The sequence below is a fragment of the Sinocyclocheilus grahami genome, unplaced genomic scaffold (genome assembly GCF_001515645.1).
Source record: "Sinocyclocheilus grahami isolate Dianchi unplaced genomic scaffold, SAMN03320097.WGS_v1.1 scaffold252.1, whole genome shotgun sequence".
NCBI lineage: Eukaryota > Metazoa > Chordata > Actinopteri > Cypriniformes > Cyprinidae > Sinocyclocheilus > Sinocyclocheilus grahami.
In genome coordinates, this window is record NW_015505431.1 from 324,806 (window position 1) to 343,453 (window position 18,648).

General features: G+C 37.8%; 3 protein-coding genes across 3 annotated transcripts in view; 2 read left to right on the forward strand and 1 right to left on the reverse strand.

Annotated features, from left to right (window-relative positions):
* Positions 1-548: 548 nt before the first annotated feature.
* pi4k2a (phosphatidylinositol 4-kinase type 2 alpha) lies at positions 549-8,535 on the reverse strand. Its single transcript, XM_016289848.1, has 9 exons — positions 8,044-8,535; positions 4,724-4,924; positions 4,327-4,458; positions 3,379-3,532; positions 3,210-3,271; positions 3,014-3,113; positions 2,697-2,830; positions 2,529-2,588; positions 549-1,465 (listed from the first exon to the last, which is right to left on the reverse strand). Exons 1-9 carry the CDS (start codon positions 8,380-8,382, stop codon positions 1,304-1,306), a joined length of 1,344 nt encoding a protein of 447 aa, XP_016145334.1. The 5' UTR covers positions 8,383-8,535; the 3' UTR covers positions 549-1,303.
* Positions 8,536-9,492: 957 nt separating this feature from the next.
* Positions 9,493-15,476, forward strand: cdc25d (cell division cycle 25 homolog d). Its single transcript, XM_016289925.1, has 12 exons — positions 9,493-9,816; positions 10,343-10,446; positions 10,749-10,776; positions 11,126-11,156; positions 11,304-11,366; positions 12,521-12,658; positions 12,735-12,839; positions 13,566-13,628; positions 13,882-13,980; positions 14,437-14,645; positions 15,099-15,210; positions 15,288-15,476. Exons 1-12 carry the CDS (start codon positions 9,719-9,721, stop codon positions 15,426-15,428), a joined length of 1,191 nt encoding a protein of 396 aa, XP_016145411.1. The 5' UTR covers positions 9,493-9,718; the 3' UTR covers positions 15,429-15,476.
* A 1,261-nt stretch (positions 15,477-16,737) lies between these two features.
* Positions 16,738-18,648, forward strand: part of pgam1b (phosphoglycerate mutase 1b) — a 4,541-nt gene continuing 2,630 nt past the window's right edge. The window contains exons 1-2 of the mRNA XM_016289851.1: positions 16,738-17,077; positions 18,230-18,504. Coding sequence (XP_016145337.1) covers positions 16,939-17,077; positions 18,230-18,504 — 414 coding nt within the window. The 5' untranslated portion in view covers positions 16,738-16,938. The remainder of the gene's footprint in view (positions 17,078-18,229; positions 18,505-18,648) is intronic.

Here is an 18,648-nt window from a genome sequence, read left to right on the forward strand (position 1 = left end):
TCATTGTAATTATTTCATACTGAAAAGAGAAAATCATACAGGTTTGGACCAACATGTGGGCGAGCAAATGACAAGACTTTCATGTTTTGGGTGATCTGTTCCTTTAAATGCAGTGATTTAAGTCTCATTGAAGCTTCCAGAGCCACTATTAGCTTGTGTTTATTTGAATGTACGGGGCCGAAGAGTGCTGGGTTTCTATTATTTAATGATATGTGCTTGTATTTTGTTTCTGAAACACTAGTTTCTCAGTAGTTCTCCTTTTTTACGGGAGCATTTTGCCTTCCAGTGGTGTTTAAATGGTTAATATCTAAAAATATCAAAGAATGTATTAGCATTTACTGCAACACTGCAGTTCTCATCAAACCATTAGTGTTTTAGATACAAATAATCTGTGGTAATATATAAATGATAGTATTATCACCTGTAGAAGTATGCTGGACACTATTAGTGCTGATTATTTAATGTCTTCTTCTGTCACTCAGACAGACATTTAGAAGCAATATGGAAGAAAACATGTAGCCGAAATCAGTAAACACTACTACATGCACTAGAACAAGTTATTTTATTCCCTTGTGATTAAGCCGGAACTTCCAATTAAACTGTTTTTGAAATAAAACTCAAGTCTGTTCCTTTTATTGAGTTCTGCACGGTTATAGTTTTAGCATCTTTCATTAAATACATTCCATACAAATTATACAGTCCATTGTCACGGTTTAAGGTCAGTTTTGTTGACACCTGTGAATACATTGTTAAAAAAAAATGACATCTTCAATTTTCAAATGAAATCGAACTATGAACAAAAGAACAAAAGGAACGATGTCACTGCGAGAATGGAACGTTCCAGTGTTTCTGCACGCGCTCAGTTGAGCGCCAAAGTGACTCCGCCTCCAAGTTACGAACGCCAAACAGGTGAGCGTAAAAAAGTAGAAAAATATCATGCTAATGGAAAAAAAGCAGGAGAAAGTGTGACTTTTCAACGATTGCGAGAAAAACGCAACTAACACACAAGTGAGGCAAGAAAACCCTGACCAGAAAACGCTTATGAATGATATAGTTGAGCAGTTCCAGAGCAGTCAAGCATCGAGGTTTCACTACAGCAGAAAGTTTCTCCTTCATCGTCTTGTTGACTCGACATGCAGGCCATTCTGAACGCGGCTTTGTGGGTTCATAAAGTGTAACAGTCAACAAGGCAATGCTTTCCTTCAGAATTATGTGTTCGTCGTCAGTTATTCCTACTCTCTTTGTTCCCAAAATCCCAGTGAAAAAAACGTAACTAAAACCAGGCTGTAACGTTACTTGCACATCACCACCTGGTGAAGAAGGGTCTTCTGCTCTGGAAGCTCTGCGTGTAGGATTCGCTGTTGGCTCGCTGCGGCGCACGCGCCGTCTCCACGATCACCGGCGGCATCTGCACCAGCTGCAGCGGGGTCTTGCCCTCCCTCAGCGCCTGACTCAGGTTCAGGATCTAGAGCAACGCAGGGCAAGAAATGAGCTGAACCATGCCAAATCATAGGGTGGTTTTCATTCAACTTCCCTGCTCTTGTTGGTCTCTTTTCGCTTCAGTGTGAAAATGTCGTAAGGTAACGTCTCATAAAGAAATATCTAGAATCAATGATCTGCTCTGCGAATGTCAAGCAGCTTTGAGAAATGAGTTGCTGGAAATAATCACCAATAGAGGTTCATTGTTGCAAACTGTTCCAGTTGTGAATCATATTAAAGTTCACATGAACCCTTTCCCCTTTTGAAAACCTCGAAGGACATTTTCAATGTTTAAATAATATATTGTGGCCAAATAATAGGGCTGAGCGATAGCATTTGGTCAAAATTTTTAATCACAGTATTTTCCCCCATATCATTCCACATGTTTGTTAGACCTCAAAAATGACTGTGAACATGTAAACTCCAGAGAAACCAATTTAGGGCCCCAATTTATTTAATTTTTTTAAGCTTTAAAACATTCATCAACATCAAAATTGTGCATAATGAAATGAATCCTTCAAACTTCATGTTTTAAAATGTTGATTAATGTGTTAATCAAAGGAAAATATAACCATTATTTTACAAGAGAACACTGCATTTCTATTTTTGTCAAATAAGATTCTGCACATCAGAACGTATTGTATTGTATATTGTATGCATTAAACATGGACAAAAATATCTTAGTTTCATTATATTCCTCAAAATTATTATTATTTTGAGAAGTACAATTTACTATACAATTGTAATATACTGTCACAATTTCAAGTTAAACCGAACTTTTATTTTGTCAGTTTGTCGTGAAGACCTTTGAGTTTTAGTGTGAAAGCTTTTCACAAATGAAACTGAAATGCTCATGAGCACCTCTGAAGATGTAGGCTAAATATCAAAAATTTATCAAAAGTTTACTATCGACATATACAGATGTATTTTTTTTTTGGTGAATATCAATATTGCATAGCCCTATCATATAAAATATTGTAATATTATAATGCAGATTTGTGCTTTTAGTCTCTTTAAACACAAGTATAATCTAGTCATTAATGACTCACCTGCCCCCTCATTACTGAGACCTGCTTCTTGAACTGTCCTCTGTCGAAACCCGGGTCTTTCTGTCAGTGTTAACGTAAATATTATTAAATCATATTAATTTCATGGAATATAAGTCAAACATACTGGCGAATACCCAGCTGAATTTCAAAGTGATCTCTGCGACTCACCTTAAAAAGCTCATATAGATCTTCCTCAAGGTCTTTGATGAAGTTCGGGTCGGATAATTTGGGCAGAACTAATTCTCGGATCTCTTGGGAAAACGCAACTTTAGCCTGTGGCAGCCAAGCCCAGTAAAACGGGTCTACAGGACATACAATCAACAAAAAGATTCAACCGACCGTGCAAAAAACTACATCAATTGAAACAAAACACCTCAAAATAAATGACGTTGCAATGATGACATTTGAACTGTTATCAAGAATATAGCAATGTGATTGGCCAGTAGTTGGTCATGTGTTTGCGAGGTGAATGATGATTGGCTTACAGGCTCTCCATGAATCCGGGTGTTTGAGAGGGAAGGCCAAGCCATTGTCAATGGCTGCCAGTTTAATGATGGGGTCCTTCACTACCACCCAATCACTGTCCTGCATGAGAAAAGCATTCGATAAACATGAACATAAAAACACAAACTGGGACAGAAAGTCTCCCAAAAAGATCTAAACCCGCATCTGGTCACTCACCCTGTTGCTTGACGTATCCATCGGACAGTCATATTTGATGAGCCAGTTGTCATTTCCTCGATCTACAGATCCATACAACAAATAATAGTTGTTCAAATAAAGACAGTATATATATATAGTGTTTTTGGCCATTTCGTTTGACCTTAATTCTGTTGGTTTCCGTGGTTACCTGTGTTTCTGATGATGTAATCCAGCACCACCAGTCTCTCAAACTGTAGCAGGAGTTGGCGATTAGTGTTTTCTGGTAAAGGCTCCGCCTCGAACCGCCGGAGCCAGAAATCGGCGTCTTTATATCCCTCTACGAAGAGCTGGAATGAGCCCACCTACAAACAACCAATAGAAACCAGTTCACAAACCTACAAACAACCAATAGAAACCAGTTCACAAACCTACAACAGCCAATAGAAACCAGCTCACATACCTTCATACATGGCCAATAAACATTTATAAACATGCAAAACTAATTTTTCAGCAGCTTTCATTTAGAAATGTGTCACATTACAAACCTTGATTTGAAACAAAAATAGTGTTTGTAAAGTTACAACAAAATCTTTTATTAGTAAATAAACTACTCATCCCATTTGCGAATGGTGAGATCAAATTAGCCATGATGGTAAAATTGCTTGTTATGAGTAAATAAAAGAAAGCTTATATTATCGTTCAACAATGTCAGAGCTCATGGCAGTTATGTCTTGAAAGATTTATAAAGTATTGCTAAAATGTAAGTTTCCTAATAGGAATTAATGGGAGATTAATAGGATTTGTACTTCTGAAACCATACCATTGTGCTCTACAGAGTTTCTAAACCCAGGGTTATTATAATAACTAAAACAAAAATCATTTAAAAACAAACTTGAAATAAAATAAATGTTAAATATAAATGTATTTTAAAATGACATTTTGATTTATTTTAAAATTAAAATTAATTTAAATAGAAAGAAATGGGAAAATATTTAAACAAAAACAAATTCAAATTATTCTTTAAAACTAAAATTGCATCTCAATGATACTAAAATAACACTCTATAAACCTACAACATCTGAAAAAGTGAGTTCAATAACATCTAAAATGTCTCCTCTTCCTCCAGGCAGAGAGGTGGCGCTGTCATAAACCTTACCTTGGGCGGCAGGCCAATCCGGTGGAAACGCTGGCCCACCTTGGGCACTTTTTCTAGCGCTAACCTCTTTCCTCGAGACTTTACTCGGTCGATGGCGCTGTAATTAAACGTCTCACTTGATAAATACACGACCTGAGAGAAAGAGAGCACAGATAACGCTTTATATAGGACATGTCTGTCAGCAGTCAGTGATAGAGATGGTGTGGGAGTGTGAGGTAACCGTTTTGTTCAGCTGTGCAGTTGACTAGTTTGTTTTAGTGCATGCCAGCAACAGGAAATGAAAGAGGCCGACTAACAAACACTAAACCATCAGGAGCATCACCCTACTTTCTCACGTCCTCATTAACCTCGGTTTTGGTTTTGCACAAGTGCACAAGTGTGGGTGTCGCTCTCATACCTTGGTGCGCGGCACGATGTTGAGCTCTAGTTTCTGGTCCACCAAACTGGCACCGGCCTCTGACAGGTAGCCCTGATTCAGGACCAGACAGTCCCGGCCGAAACAGCACGGACAGCAGAGCTTCTGCAGCCATTTGGTCCACTTGGGGTTCAGCTGGCCGTACGGTTCCTCGTTCTTTGGTTTGAAGACGCCAATGATCTTCTGTTGGAGAAGACAGAGAGAGAGATACTGATCATTTCATGTCTTTACACATCAATGTATCGTCACGAGCCGCAGGGTTTTAATTTAGTTTTGTCTGTGTATGTTTTTTTGACTCTCAAAGCTGTGATTCCCATCCACTTCCATTATAAGACTGACAGACTGCAACGGTTTGAGTTAAAAATCTTTGTTTGTGTTCTACTGAAGAAACAAAGTCACCTACATCTTGGATGGGTAAGGGGGGTAAGCAGATAAACATCACATTTTCATTTTTGGGTAAACTATCCCTTTAACTACAATTAAAAATATTTTTAAAAATTGTTTCATTAACTGAAATAAAATATTTAAATTATTTTAAACTTATTTTATTTCAGATAGTTTTCAAGGCAACATTTCTCATTTGCATTTACTTTAACTTGATGTACTAAACTAACTAAAACTTAGAATAAATAAAAACTATTCTGCATAATTAAAAAAACAAAACAAAGAAATGCACAAAATTGCTAACAGTTTAACTAACACGAAAAGGAAAATAAAAAACATTAAGAACAAATTCAAAATATTCATAAAAACTAAAAACTTTCAATGACGAAATCTCAATGATACTAATATTACTATTTCATGCTAATCCACGACATTTTCAGTAATCATAGACGCTTTCCAGAACCAGACACCTCATTTTGACTTGAATTTTACACGGAAGCAGCTCCGGGCGGATGACGTATGAGGTCAGCTTTGCGCATGCGCCGCTCAGAAGTGACGAACGCGGAAGCGCTGCGGAGAGATCAAAACAAAACAACGGTCATTAATTAGAAGTACAAAATGAGGATTTGTAAAGAAGAATATCGGAGGATTTCGATATAAGCCAAGAGGAGACTTTGCTTCCTTTGCTCCTGTTAACAAACGTTGGTTTTCACGAGACTCACCGGCGCATGCGCAACGCTGAACTCATACCTCATCCGCCCGGAGCTACTTCCGTGTACAACTGTTGGCGCAAGCTACATTAAAGTGATTATTAAGTTTTGAATATGGATATTTTTCTTACAAAACAGGAGGTCTTTGTTCACCCCCCGGAGCCATGTGAGACACTTTTTTTTTTTAATGTATGGGCGCATTTTAATTAACTTCTTTTGGACTGATGCTTGCAACACCCGCTGAGTGGCATTAAACAGCTTGAAAGATCAAAGAGTTTTTAATATAACTCAGACTGGATTCGTCTGAAAGAAGAAAGTCATATACACCTAGGATGACTTCAGGGTGAGTAATTTATGGGCTAATTTTCGTTTTTGGGTGAACTAACCCTTTAATGCAATTTCATTAAAACAATCCAAGCATGCAGTAAATTTTAAATCATCCAATATGGGAAATGCCCGTTTTGACTGTGAAGTGTGTATTTCTTTTGAGGTAAAACACTATTTTCGACATTGATAATAATCAGAAATGTTTCTTGAGCAGCAAATCAGCATATTATACTGATTTCTGAAGGATCATGTGACACTGAAGACTGGAGTAATGATGCTGAAAATGTTATCTTTGATCACAGCAATAAATTACATTCTACAATATATTCACATAGAAAAGAGTTATTTGAAATTGTAATAATATTTCACAATATTACTGCTTTTCTATCAAATAAATGCAGCTTTACTGAGCATAAGAGACTTCTTTCAAAAACATTCTAAAATCTTACTGAACTCAGAAGTGTACAAGTTACACATTTAACCGTATTAGACAGATTTAGTGATTTCCCAACTAAAAGTGTCCTTTAACAAAAACTTCATCTGGCCTCCGTGACTCATGTGTGATTTGATTTGACCACCGCACCACCTGACCATACATGTGGTCATGTGCCTTGTGACTCGAAAAAATCAATCTAATTAGAAATAATAAAAAAACGAATGAAAACAACAAAAGCTATAGTTATAGCTAATTAAAAACATTATTGAATACTGTTATTGTCTACAATAATACTAAAATAACACTGGTGGATGTACATGCATCACATTTCTGAACACTCTGTAATAATGTAATATATACCTTGATTGCCTTTGTTTTCTCACACATCTCTTCAGCTCAAACTTCCCTGATACTGTTGTCTTCTCAGTAAACAAGTAGGCCTACACTAAACATAACGGTGATTAAAATAAGATCCCATTAACCATAAGATTACATAACAATTACATCCCATTGGTTACTACATTAAATAAAAAATTAACAAAGATCAATACAGTCGTTACAGTATTTTATAATTTAATAAACAATAAGAAAACGGTTCATTACCAGTTCCTTTGATCTGAAATCCATTAAATAATATTAACAGATACAGCTTTTGATTTTAATATTGTATTAGTAAATGTTGAAATTACCATTTACCGAGACTAATAAGTGCTTTTCATTGTTAGTTCATGTTAACTAATGTAATTGACTAATGTTTACAAATGGAACTGTATTGTAAAGCTGCCAAGAATAATAACTCATTCCTAATCAAGCCAGACTTTGACTTTTATGAGAGCTGTTACCTGTATTAAGGTCTCATATAAAAGACGAAGTGCATATCTGCTGGATAATTGAGCATGTACTGATAATGCACTGTCGTTTCACTAAAGAGAGCTTCAACGAGAAAGTGCCGGTAAGCTTTTTGTTTATCGATCAAACAGCTAGTGAGCTGCCTACATAGGCATTCTAGAAAATGCCATCTAGATTTTGAACTATGGGCCTGATAAGGCTGCTGTCCTGTGCAATAGTCCTGTCCAGTGACATTTACCTGGTTTTATCACACATTCATCAAGTTTAATAATTGCACATCTGGGTCTGGAACAAGGGTGCAATAAAAATGCTAAATAATTAACCAAAAACTTTCCAAAACACTTTCAGTTTCGCATTCACATTATAAAAACACATAACAGTGCCTGTAGATGGAGAAACACACAACTGTCCAGCTTAAACTCTACAGAAACAGATTTCTGGTTTGCATGACTCCAGGCCTGACCTGATGACACAGCTGTTACTCTGACTCCTCAACACACAACATGTCCAGCTCTGTGTGAAGCTGCGAATGCACAGAAAACTGATTAGACGAGCTTATGTAAGGGGTCACAGATCAAGACGGGATGACCTCTCACCCCTGCTGAGTCTTTGACGAAGTAGCTGCCGCTGGAGCCCTGGTAGATGCGCTCGGGGTAGATGCCCTCCTCGATGGCCCGCTCCGCCTTCCGGATGATCTCCCTGAACTCCGGATCCTCCGGGAACTCGTTCCTGTGCGGGTCGCGGGGCGACGCGCCTCGGTCTCGGTCCAGGAGCGGCTGCCGCTCGCAGCTGCGTCCTGGACTCCCGGCCGGCAGACGCACCACGGAGCCCGGCGTGCCTCCAAATCCGCCGCGGGGACTGGCGGGCTCGGCGGGACCGTAGCTGAAATCGTTGGAATCGCGAAGCGGAGAGACCAGCGGGCTCGTCTCGTCCATGACCGAGAATGAGAGAGGAGGAGAGCGGGGGGAAAGGGGAATTACGCGGGACAAGCGTTGGTTTGTTGCCGTAATGAAATGATGCGTCTCGCCAACAAACAAGTCACATGACAGCCAGCTTCCGGAAAGAGGCGGGGCTCGTGCGTCATCGCGATGCCACTGGCCAATCAGCGCTTCAGAATGCTCTTGTTTTCCATATGCACACGCTGATTGGTTAGAATTATACCACCCGTATCGAACATGTGATAAAGCACAACATCACTGGAGTTAATGCATAGGCACAGCGACAAAAATGCAGAAATTATAAAAAATAAAAAACACAATTTTGGAGAAAATAGAAAAACATAGAGCAATAGCTGCTCGCATAAAATTCAAGGCATTAATGTTTTCCTACAAAACCACCACTGGCTCTGCACCCCTTTACCTAAATGCATTACTTCAGACGTATGTGCCTCTAGAAGCGTGCGTTCTGCAAGTGAACGTCGCTTTCATCCCAAAGAAGCACAAAAACACTTTCACGGACTTTTACATTAACTGTTCCCTCCTGGTGGAATGACCTGCACAACTCAATCCGAGCAGCTGAGTCCTTAACCATCTTCAAGAATCGGCTAAAAACACATCTGTTCCACCTTTATTTGACCCTCTAACTCTAGCACTCTCTATTCTAATTCTATTCTTTAAAAAAGCGTGTCCCTTTTAGACTTGCACTCTATTCATTTACTGCTTGTTTTCTTTCTTTCTTTAAACTAACACTAGCTTTTCTAATCTTTTTGTATTCTATCTATTTGTTTTATTTTTATTTATATAATCATAAAAAAAACTTGCTATGTGTATTGCGTTAAGCTGAGACTTGTGCGATATGCACTTGTGTATCATTGCTCTTTTGTTGATTTTGATTGCTTCCATTGTCCTCATTTGTAAGTATTTGGATAAAAGCGTCTGCTAAATGACTAAATGTAAATGTAAAAAAATTAAAAGTATTTTTCAAAATATTTAAGTATGACTAAGCATGAAGACGTGTAAAATATGAATCAGAATCAGAAAGAGCTTGATTGCCAAGTATGTTTGCGCATACAAGGAATTTGTTTCAGTGTACACAGACACAACAACACACAGATAACCCAGCCGTGTGTTCCTATGCTGGAGGAAGATTACTGCGCGGACAGACGCGACGCGACGCGACGCGTACCGCGGATCACACGAAGCTTGTTGTAGCAACACGAGTTTCCAAGGGAGGAGATGCAGAGACCCTCAGTGCAGACACATTCACACCATGATGCACAGCTCAGATCATATCTGACTTGACATTTCAGTCCAGCAGTAGAGTGTCTTTAGCATGAGTCTGTCAATGGCTGCTGATGCGGTGGAGGCAGACTGTGATCTGACAGCAGAAGAGCTCTCCTTCAGCATGCAGAGCCTCCAGTGTCAGGATGGGTGAGACAACTTGACTGATTCATAGATAGATAGATTGAGGGATTTAAAAAGTGCATTTTATTGAGGTAAAATTACAGTATTAGACATAATTTATTGGCCAGTGTGTATGTGCATGTGTGTCTCTGTGTGTATATTTCAGAAATATTTTGAATTTATACTGATATGAGTTGTGAAAATTTACTATAGATATGAATCACATTTTTTCATATTAATCAATACTAATATATAAAACAAGGAACTGTAAAACATTTTGTAATACTAATGCAATTGTCATATTTTCTAAATGAAGCCTTAAACGTAAAGTGATTGCTAAAGTGGTTTCATATCAATTGACAGTGGTCAGTTTTGAATACATGTACTGTATTTTATATATTTACTTTATTTTTTGCTTTTTTATTGGGTCCTATATTGACATACTGAGTATTTTATATTAATTAAGATTAATTAATTAAGTCAAATCTGGGTATTTTTTTGTGGATTATAACTATTAGTTTTATGCTATAATTTGATGCACATTTTCTTTAAGTCTGGATCCGAAGAGCTCGCCCCCCTGGAGAAAGCTTGTTTTGACGCCTGAATGCATCAGTCCGCCGCTCAACACCCTCTCCTGGGAGAGAGAGACGCCGACAGGTCCGGACAAGAGCTTCACACACACACACACACACACACACACACACACACACACACACACACACACACGCTGCTTAATTTACTCTCCTCTGAGGACACTTCAAAGTCAAGCTGTTCCACCTTCTTGTGTTTGCACAATTAGATTAGTTTTATCTTATGATTTGTTTGATCAATGTTTTTGAATCCTTAGCTTGTCACCTCTCTTCAAATGTTTCTTTCTTAAGATCCAGTGTTGAATGCTTTCAAAAACACACATTTGCATGCATATATTTTAATGCAATTTACTGTGAATTTTCTCTTAGTCTCTGCAGTAAGAAGAAGACGAGCAAGGTAAAATAAAGATGCATGACCTCATATTAATAATGCATTGCATTAATAATCTGCGATGATCACAGCAGTGTTATTTTAGTATTGCCAATCATAGTTCTATTATTATTTTGAATGAGTTTTTATTTATTTTTAGACTTTTTAGGTTTTCATTTTAATTTGAGTGATTTTGTGTTTTTGTTTGTTTGTTTTTTTTAATCTCAGTTTTTTATTTTAAACTTTTTGTTTTTAATAAAACAAGTTTAATTATTTTAAATATTTTATTTCCATTTGTTTTAATTACCTGTAATAAACCTGTATCACAGTTATTAGAAGACAAGCTATCATATATGTCCTGTGTTTGTCTCAGCAGAAGCCTGTCTCCTGACTCCTCTTCAAACACGGTATAGGACATTTACAGTAACCAAATACAGTAAATAAAAAAATTAAAAAATAGCCAATTATATTTATTTTGACATTAATTTCATGACACTTTAACTCATTTACAACTCTCATAATGTATCTGATGTTCTTGTACTTTTTACTTCCAGCCCAGGAGTCTGTGGAGGAACTGTCACGATTCTCCTACCAATAAGGAGAACGAGCGTGCAATTGTCGGTAACGCTTATATATAATATTATTATTATTTAGGTAACCAAAATGTCAATATGTAAATATAAATGTGATATGCACCTAATTATCCACCTTATATTTAACGTAAGTGTGGCGTGGCCATTTGTAACGTAAATGTGCGCGACTTCCGGTGTCACTGGCTTCCAGTTATTTTAGCTGTACAAAAACAGATCTTTATGCTGCTTGATATTGCAAACTGGAATTTGTTATCTTGTTTTTAAAGTATTATTGTACTTGTTTCTAGCGCAAACAGTTTTACCGTTTACTGCATTTGTTACTGTTAGTTCTGTAACTTCTAGTGCGGCTAATGAATCATAGTCTCGCACATCCACAGAAAACAGCTTATAATTCTGCTGAATCTGTGTATCTTGGCATCAGTGTTGGGCTTGTTACTCAAAATTTTTTATATATTACTCATTACTAGTTACGCCTGTCAAAAGTAATTTTATTACATTATTTATTACTCCCGGCCAACAGTAATTAGTTACACTACTAGTTACATTACTTTTCCATTACACCCCAAAAAGCCTCTGAATCCATGAAAGTTACAGATAAATAAAGAGTGCTCAAACTGATGACAAGCCACTATATTTTTAACAACTTTTGTTATTTAATAAAGCAGCAACATAAAATCTGCAACAGGGCTCAAGCAGGTAGAACCAACCAAACGTGTTGGGATTCGCAGTAGACAAAGTCTTAGTACCACTGCACAGTTTACATGTGACATCCTTTCTCCCTACAAAATTATAATAATGGCTGTATATTCCAGCCGCTATATGACGAAGCTAGCTTGCTGCTTTGGCAACGATTATGAGGGATGATTGTATTTTTGAATTTCAAATCATAAGCAATTGTGACAAAAAAGTAACTAGTATCCAGCTGTTTTTTTTTTGGATGGTGACTGTAATATTATTACTTACATTTGATTATTAATTAGTTACAGTACTAGTTACCAGGGAAAGTACTTTTATTACTGTAATGGATTAGTAACTAGTTACTGCCTATCACTGCTTGGTGTGATGTTGACATGGTATATTGCACTGTATTGTTTTGTACACTGGGTCATGCTCATAAAGGCTGTGTTTCACTGCGGCTGCATTCATTCACAATGCTGGCCTCGACATTCATCCAGCAGAAGAGACTGCGTGTGCGGCTCTCCAGTAGATTCTCCGCTGCAGATGAAGCCGAACCGGGCCGAACATGGAGACAGCACCGCAGTGACCCAGAAGAGGATGCCAGTCTCCCACGAGAGACGAGTGCGGTCGACCCGGTGGTGAGGATCAATGCACAAGCAGTGTCTGAGCCTGAGTTGGAAGATGCTTGTGTTTTCACTCTCTGCTCGTCTGCAGGCCGCTGCGAGGTTCAGTCAGCTGAGGTCACGGTGGAAAGCCCCGCCCACACACGTCACTCAGGACGCCGTCACTGACCTCACTCTCATAGGAGACTTCAGTAAGGTTGGTTCTGCAAAACCAAAATGAAACAATATGATATTAAACAAGACAAACGCGAAGTTTATTCATAAATTTAGCCATGAAAAGCCAGTTTTTTGACTGAATATGACTTTCTGCATTCTGCACTTTTTAAAGAAATTAATACTTTTATTCAGATAAATTCTTAAATTGATCAAAAGTGACAGTAAGATGTTTATAATGTTACAAAAGATTTGCATTCCAAATAAGTGCTGCTCTTTTGAACTTTATATTCATCAAAGGATTCTGAAAAGCGTATCACAGTTGCCACAAAAATATTAATCAGCACCTGTTTTCAACATTGATAATAATCAGAAATGTTTCTTGAGCAGCAAATCGGCATATTAGAGTGATTTCTGAAGGATCATGTGACACTGAAGACTGGAGTAATGATGCTGAAAATACAGCTTTGATCACAGGAATAAATTACATTCTACAATATATCCACATAGAATGAAATAAATGCAGCAGACTGACCCCAAACTTTTGAATGCGAATTCCAATTATAGTACTAATTTTCATGCCTTCTCAGCTGGATTGTGTTTTTAGATAAACATGTACATTTATGCATCTAGCAGGGTAGTACATTTTATCCAAAGCCACTTACAAAAGAGATTAAAAGGTGATATGAGTCTGAAGTTGGTTCTGAAAGTGTTTATAGAAATCATAGTCAATTCATTATTTCAGTCTTGATTCAAATGGTTTCCATAGCAACACCTGCTTCCTGTTGAGAGTGGCGGCCATCAGGAGCTTCACTGTGTCAGCGCTCACACTGTAAGTGATCATGAACATTTTCTAAGCTAAAGTGGATCAGAAAGCTCTGATAATTACGTGATGTTCTTTGCAATGTGGAATGGTAAAAGAGTCCCATTTGAATGTCATCTCATATTAAATGTCCTTTTAATCTCAAAGCAGCTGAGACCGATGCATAAGTTCTTTACACAATTATTTCATGGGTTTATTTTAATGACGTGTGTCTTATTGATGAGATGTTGAGGTAAAAGTGTTGTCTGCTCCTGATCTGAAGGTGGCGTCACTGATCAGAGGTCAGTTTGGTCCTGCAGTCGAGGATTTCCTCATCGTTGACTGCCGTTACCCATACGAATACCAAGGAGGACACATTAAGGTACATAAATCTTACATTATGAATGTTTTAATGTGATGAGGTCTTTCAAACCAAGGTCCAGACTCAACAGAAATCGCTCTAATATGCTGATTTGCTGCTAAAGAAACATTTCTGATTATTATCAATGTTGAAAAACAGTTGTGCTGCTTCATATTTTGTGAAAAGTGTGATACATTTATTTTTTCAGGATTCTTTGATGAATATAACATTAAAAAGAACAGCATTTACAGTATTTGAAAGAGAAATCTTTTGTAACATTATAAATGCCTTTACTGTCACTTTAGATCCATTTCACGCATCCTCGCTCAATAACAGTATCGACTGACTCCAAACTTAATATTTTTAATAAAATGCATTAAATAGATCTAAAGTGACTGTAATATTTCTATATTAATGTCACATTGAATCCATCAGCAGGGCATTTGGTCTTCATATCTTAACCTTTACCTCATTCAGGGAGCAGTGAATCTGTACACTGAGTCTCAGATTCAGCAGGCGGTGCATCAGGCCTCAGCGGGAGCCCAACTTTCGCCTCGAAACGCCTCGTCCTGGAGGATGAGGATGAAGGGACGTCTGTCTGACTCACTCCCAGAGGAGGAGGGGTCGTCGCCACGGAAACTGATCATCTTCCACTGCGAGTTCTCATCGGAAAGAGGCCCACATCTGTTGAATTGTGGGGACTTTCCATAGACTTCTATTACTTTTATACTGACCAAACAATGTTTTCTATCCCCTAACCCTAAACCTACCCCTTACAGAAAACCTGTTTGCATGGTTACACTTTCAGATAAACATCATTTACTATTGTTAATAATTTCTTCCCTCGTAGGGACCGCAGGCCGTTCCCCACAATGTCAAAAATTTCAGGTTTTACTATCCCCCACAATGTATCATAAACAAGCATTACAGAAAACCTGTTTGCATGGTTACACTTTCAGATAAACATCATTTACTATTGTTAATAATTTTTTCCCTCGTAGGGACCGCAGGCCGTTCCCCACAATGTCAAAAATTTCAGGTTTTACTATCCCCCACAATGTATCATAAACAAGCACACACACACACACACACACACTGAGTGCGTTTATGATGGCACAGGCTTCTTGCCCAATCCACAGGTGTCAGTATCTGAGGAGGCTGGACAGACAGGCCAATGTGTATCCCAGCCTGCACTATCCGGAGCTCTACCTGCTGCTGGGGGGTTACAAACACTTCCATGCCTCTTACCCGGTACAGTACCACACACTATCTGATTATCTTCACCACAGTATGCTGCAGCAGCTCAGTCAGGTGTCTCTGTGTCTCAGGATCTGTGTGATCCCTGCGGTTACGTGCCCATGCGCCACCGCGAGTACCGGGATCAGCTGCACGGATACCGCAGGAAACGGCCAACACGGCAGCAAAGACGACGGCCAACAATCAGAGTACATCAGAGAACCACACGCTAAATACTATATATACACACACACACACACACACACATACATATACATATACAGTCAAACCAAAATTTATTCAGACACCTTCAACATTTCTCACATTATCACAGTTTGTTTGCTATAGTTTAGAAAATTGTAATGAAATATGACAAGAACTCAGAGTTAAACTGTTTTAGAACAAATTCATCTTGATAATATCAGATAACTTTGATAGAAAGGTATGAAACGAATTCGGCTGAATTGCTGTATTTATGTACACAATTAGATAATACCAATTTAGGTCAACCAATTACCAAGAAATGCTTAAATTGGTTTAGTCTGTGATGTAAAAAGTTTGCATTAGCACTTAAAAGAAAAACACTTAAGCAAAACATGGTCAGGTCAAATGTCTGATAATTTTTGGTCCCACATTTGTATCAGTTTTACTGGTAGTCCACTGTATGAAGAATTTTTGGGTATAATATATCAGTTTAGTTTATTTTGCTATCCTCACTTACATAAACAAACTATAGTGTCCTGAACCCACTAGTAAAAAAATATTTAAAATGGTGTCTGAATATATATATATATATCAAATATTTGCAAAAATAATTAATAATAATTATGGCTACTAATGTTATGTATAACACCTTTGCTTATATATTTATGTATATGACCCTTCATGTACCCATCTCTCAGCTAATCAACTAATCTGTAGCTCTTTGAATAAAGTATTTCAAACACAGACTGTGTTTTATTTATTAAAATTTTCTTTTACATTTATACAATAATACCACATTAAAGGGGATGAAAAAGGGTCTGTGAAAATGTTTAGCTAAAGACAGTGTAAAAATGTTAAAATAAATAATAAAACTATGAATAAACTACATAAATTGATTAAAATAATTAAATAGATAATAAAACATGATTTAAATAAATACTACATCTAAAAATACTCGTTTATAGTGAACATAACAAACACAACGTGGAAAAACAATCATTTAAAATAATAGAAACTAAATATTTTCCAAATAGTATTTTACTCATGATATTATTTTTACTGTATAAATTGGGTTTATACAATGAAAGTATTCAGCCTTTTAAATTTTCATATTTTAAAGAAAAATCCCAACACTACATTATTTAAATTAAAATCATATATAATGTTTAAAGTGAAAAAGTAAAATTTTTCGAACTTCCACAATAATAATAATATTATATTGTTTATGTATAAACATGTATGCCGTAAAAATATTTAAATATTGCGCTTCCAACCAGCTGTAAAACTGTATAATTTCTTCTTTTACACTTAAGACTGTGTTCTGATGATAAGCAGCGTAGGGGCGTCGTAAACGCGCGTGCGCTTCCCTCTGATTGGTCTCGTGCTTCAGGAAGCGTTGTGTTCTCGCGCTGTCCTCCTTTAACAAGCGACGACCTCCAAACTCACCGGAGCGATATTCCCGTTCACCGTGTTTGCATCTCTCATCCGTCTCCTCCGTTGCCCGCCAACATCCCCGCAGTGTTTCCAAGAGCTCGCGTGATGGCCGCCTATAAGCTGGTGCTGATCCGCCACGGAGAGAGCTGCTGGAACCAGGAGAACCGCTTCTGCGGCTGGTTCGACGCCGATCTGAGCGAAGCCGGAGCCGAGGAGGCCAAGAGGGGCGGCCAGGCCCTGAAAGGTGAGCGGAGCCCGTCTATTAAACCGGTCTTGTGTTTGTGTGGGGCCTGCGGAGATCAGCGCACTGCAGCAGCAGCTCCTCTCATGTTGTTACTGGTACAATAATATTAGAAATTAATTAATTATAAACGCAGGATCGCTCAATATCGTGCTGCTCTTCCTCATCTACTCTTTAGCAACTGTAATGCAAGAATTTTAGCTTGCCAAAGCGTAAAAAAACTTGAACTATAACACAGAAGTCGTGATAAGATTGTTTAAAAATACGACATTATGACATTGACATAAATGTCTGCTTTTTGATAATATAATATCTTCTAAATTGTCTCTATGGAGGGGGAAACCAAAAAGAGGAAAAGGATGTTTTATCAATATTTAACAATATTTTTCTACTTCAAAAACAAAAACAGTATTTTTTTTTAAATTTTATAAAATTAAAAAAATCCTTTTTATGTATATGCAACTATAACAATAATTATAATATGCATTAAATTATAATAATATTTATAATTGTTGCACTTTTTGCAGGACAGATGTTGAGTGCTTTTCTTAATGGACCAGGTCCTATGGGATGCAATTCCCGCCAAAAGTATTGCAGTCACAGATACAAAAAAAATTATAATAAAAAGCATGAAACCAAAAGTTAAAAACGCAAGTAAAAATATACTGCACAAAATTCAAAAATGAAAGCAAAGTTTTCAGAATAGCAAACAATGGTCGCCGATCGTAAAATAATGAGCGCAAATCAAAAATGTAATAACGCATAAAAAAAAAACAATAAGCATGAATCAAAACTTTAAACGCATTTAAAATCATGTTGCACAAAACTGAAATATTCATGCAAAATTATCCAACTTGCACACAAAATCATGTTTTCCTTGGTTATATTTCTCTGTTTTTTGTGCTGTATTTTTATATGCTTATGCTGCTTTCCCTTCGCTCTTGTTTCCACGTTCTGTGCTTGCTTTTGCAAATGTTGCGGTTAGTTTCATGTAAATCAGGGCGGGTTTAAGCGTCACCTTTGGTCCACTAGTTCTAGATGTGCTTCATTAGCTGCCGATGCTCACAAACCACTTCTTACTGACCCCAGACCTTTGAAGCGTAGGTCACATGCAATGTGCAGAATGATGCAAATGCTGTTTTTCCTCTCCCGTAGATGCGGGTTATGAGTTTGACATCTGCTACACGTCTGTGCTGAAGCGTGCCATCAGGACCCTGTGGCTGGTGCTGGACAGCATCGATCAGATGTGGCTGCCCGTGCATCGCACCTGGCGTCTGAACGAGCGCCACTACGGCGGCCTGACGGGCCTCAACAAAGCCGAGACAGCGGCCAAACACGGCGAGGCGCAGGTGAAGATCTGGAGACGCTCCTACGACACCCCACCTCCACCCATGGACCCCGAGCACGACTTCTACTCCGCCATCAGCAAGGTGAGCAGGACACTGACGACCACCAGAAATGTGTCGATTCAGCATGCAAGAGCCATAATTTAAATAAATACAATTTAACATTGGAAGTGCTTGAGTAGATATTATTTTAATATGTTTAGATTTATATGTATATTGGTTAAACAC

Excerpts from the sequence above, each read along its gene's own strand:
- cdc25d (XM_016289925.1), top strand. The coding sequence starts at position 9,719 with ATGAGTCTGTCAATGGCTGCTGATGCGGTGGAGGCAGACTGTGATCTG. Across the intron at positions 13,981-14,436 it reads ACCAAGGAGGACACATTAAG|GGAGCAGTGAATCTGTACAC; the intron begins GTACATAAATCT and ends TACCTCATTCAG. Across the intron at positions 14,646-15,098 it reads TCGGAAAGAGGCCCACATCT|GTGTCAGTATCTGAGGAGGC; the intron begins GTTGAATTGTGG and ends CCCAATCCACAG.
- pi4k2a (XM_016289848.1), bottom strand. The coding sequence starts at position 8,382 with ATGGACGAGACGAGCCCGCTGGTCTCTCCGCTTCGCGATTCCAACGAT. Across the intron at positions 4,925-8,043 it reads TCGTCAAAGACTCAGCAGGG|AAGATCATTGGCGTCTTCAA; the intron begins GTGAGAGGTCAT and ends CTTCTCCAACAG. Across the intron at positions 4,459-4,723 it reads ACATCGTGCCGCGCACCAAG|GTCGTGTATTTATCAAGTGA; the intron begins GTATGAGAGCGA and ends TCTTTCTCTCAG.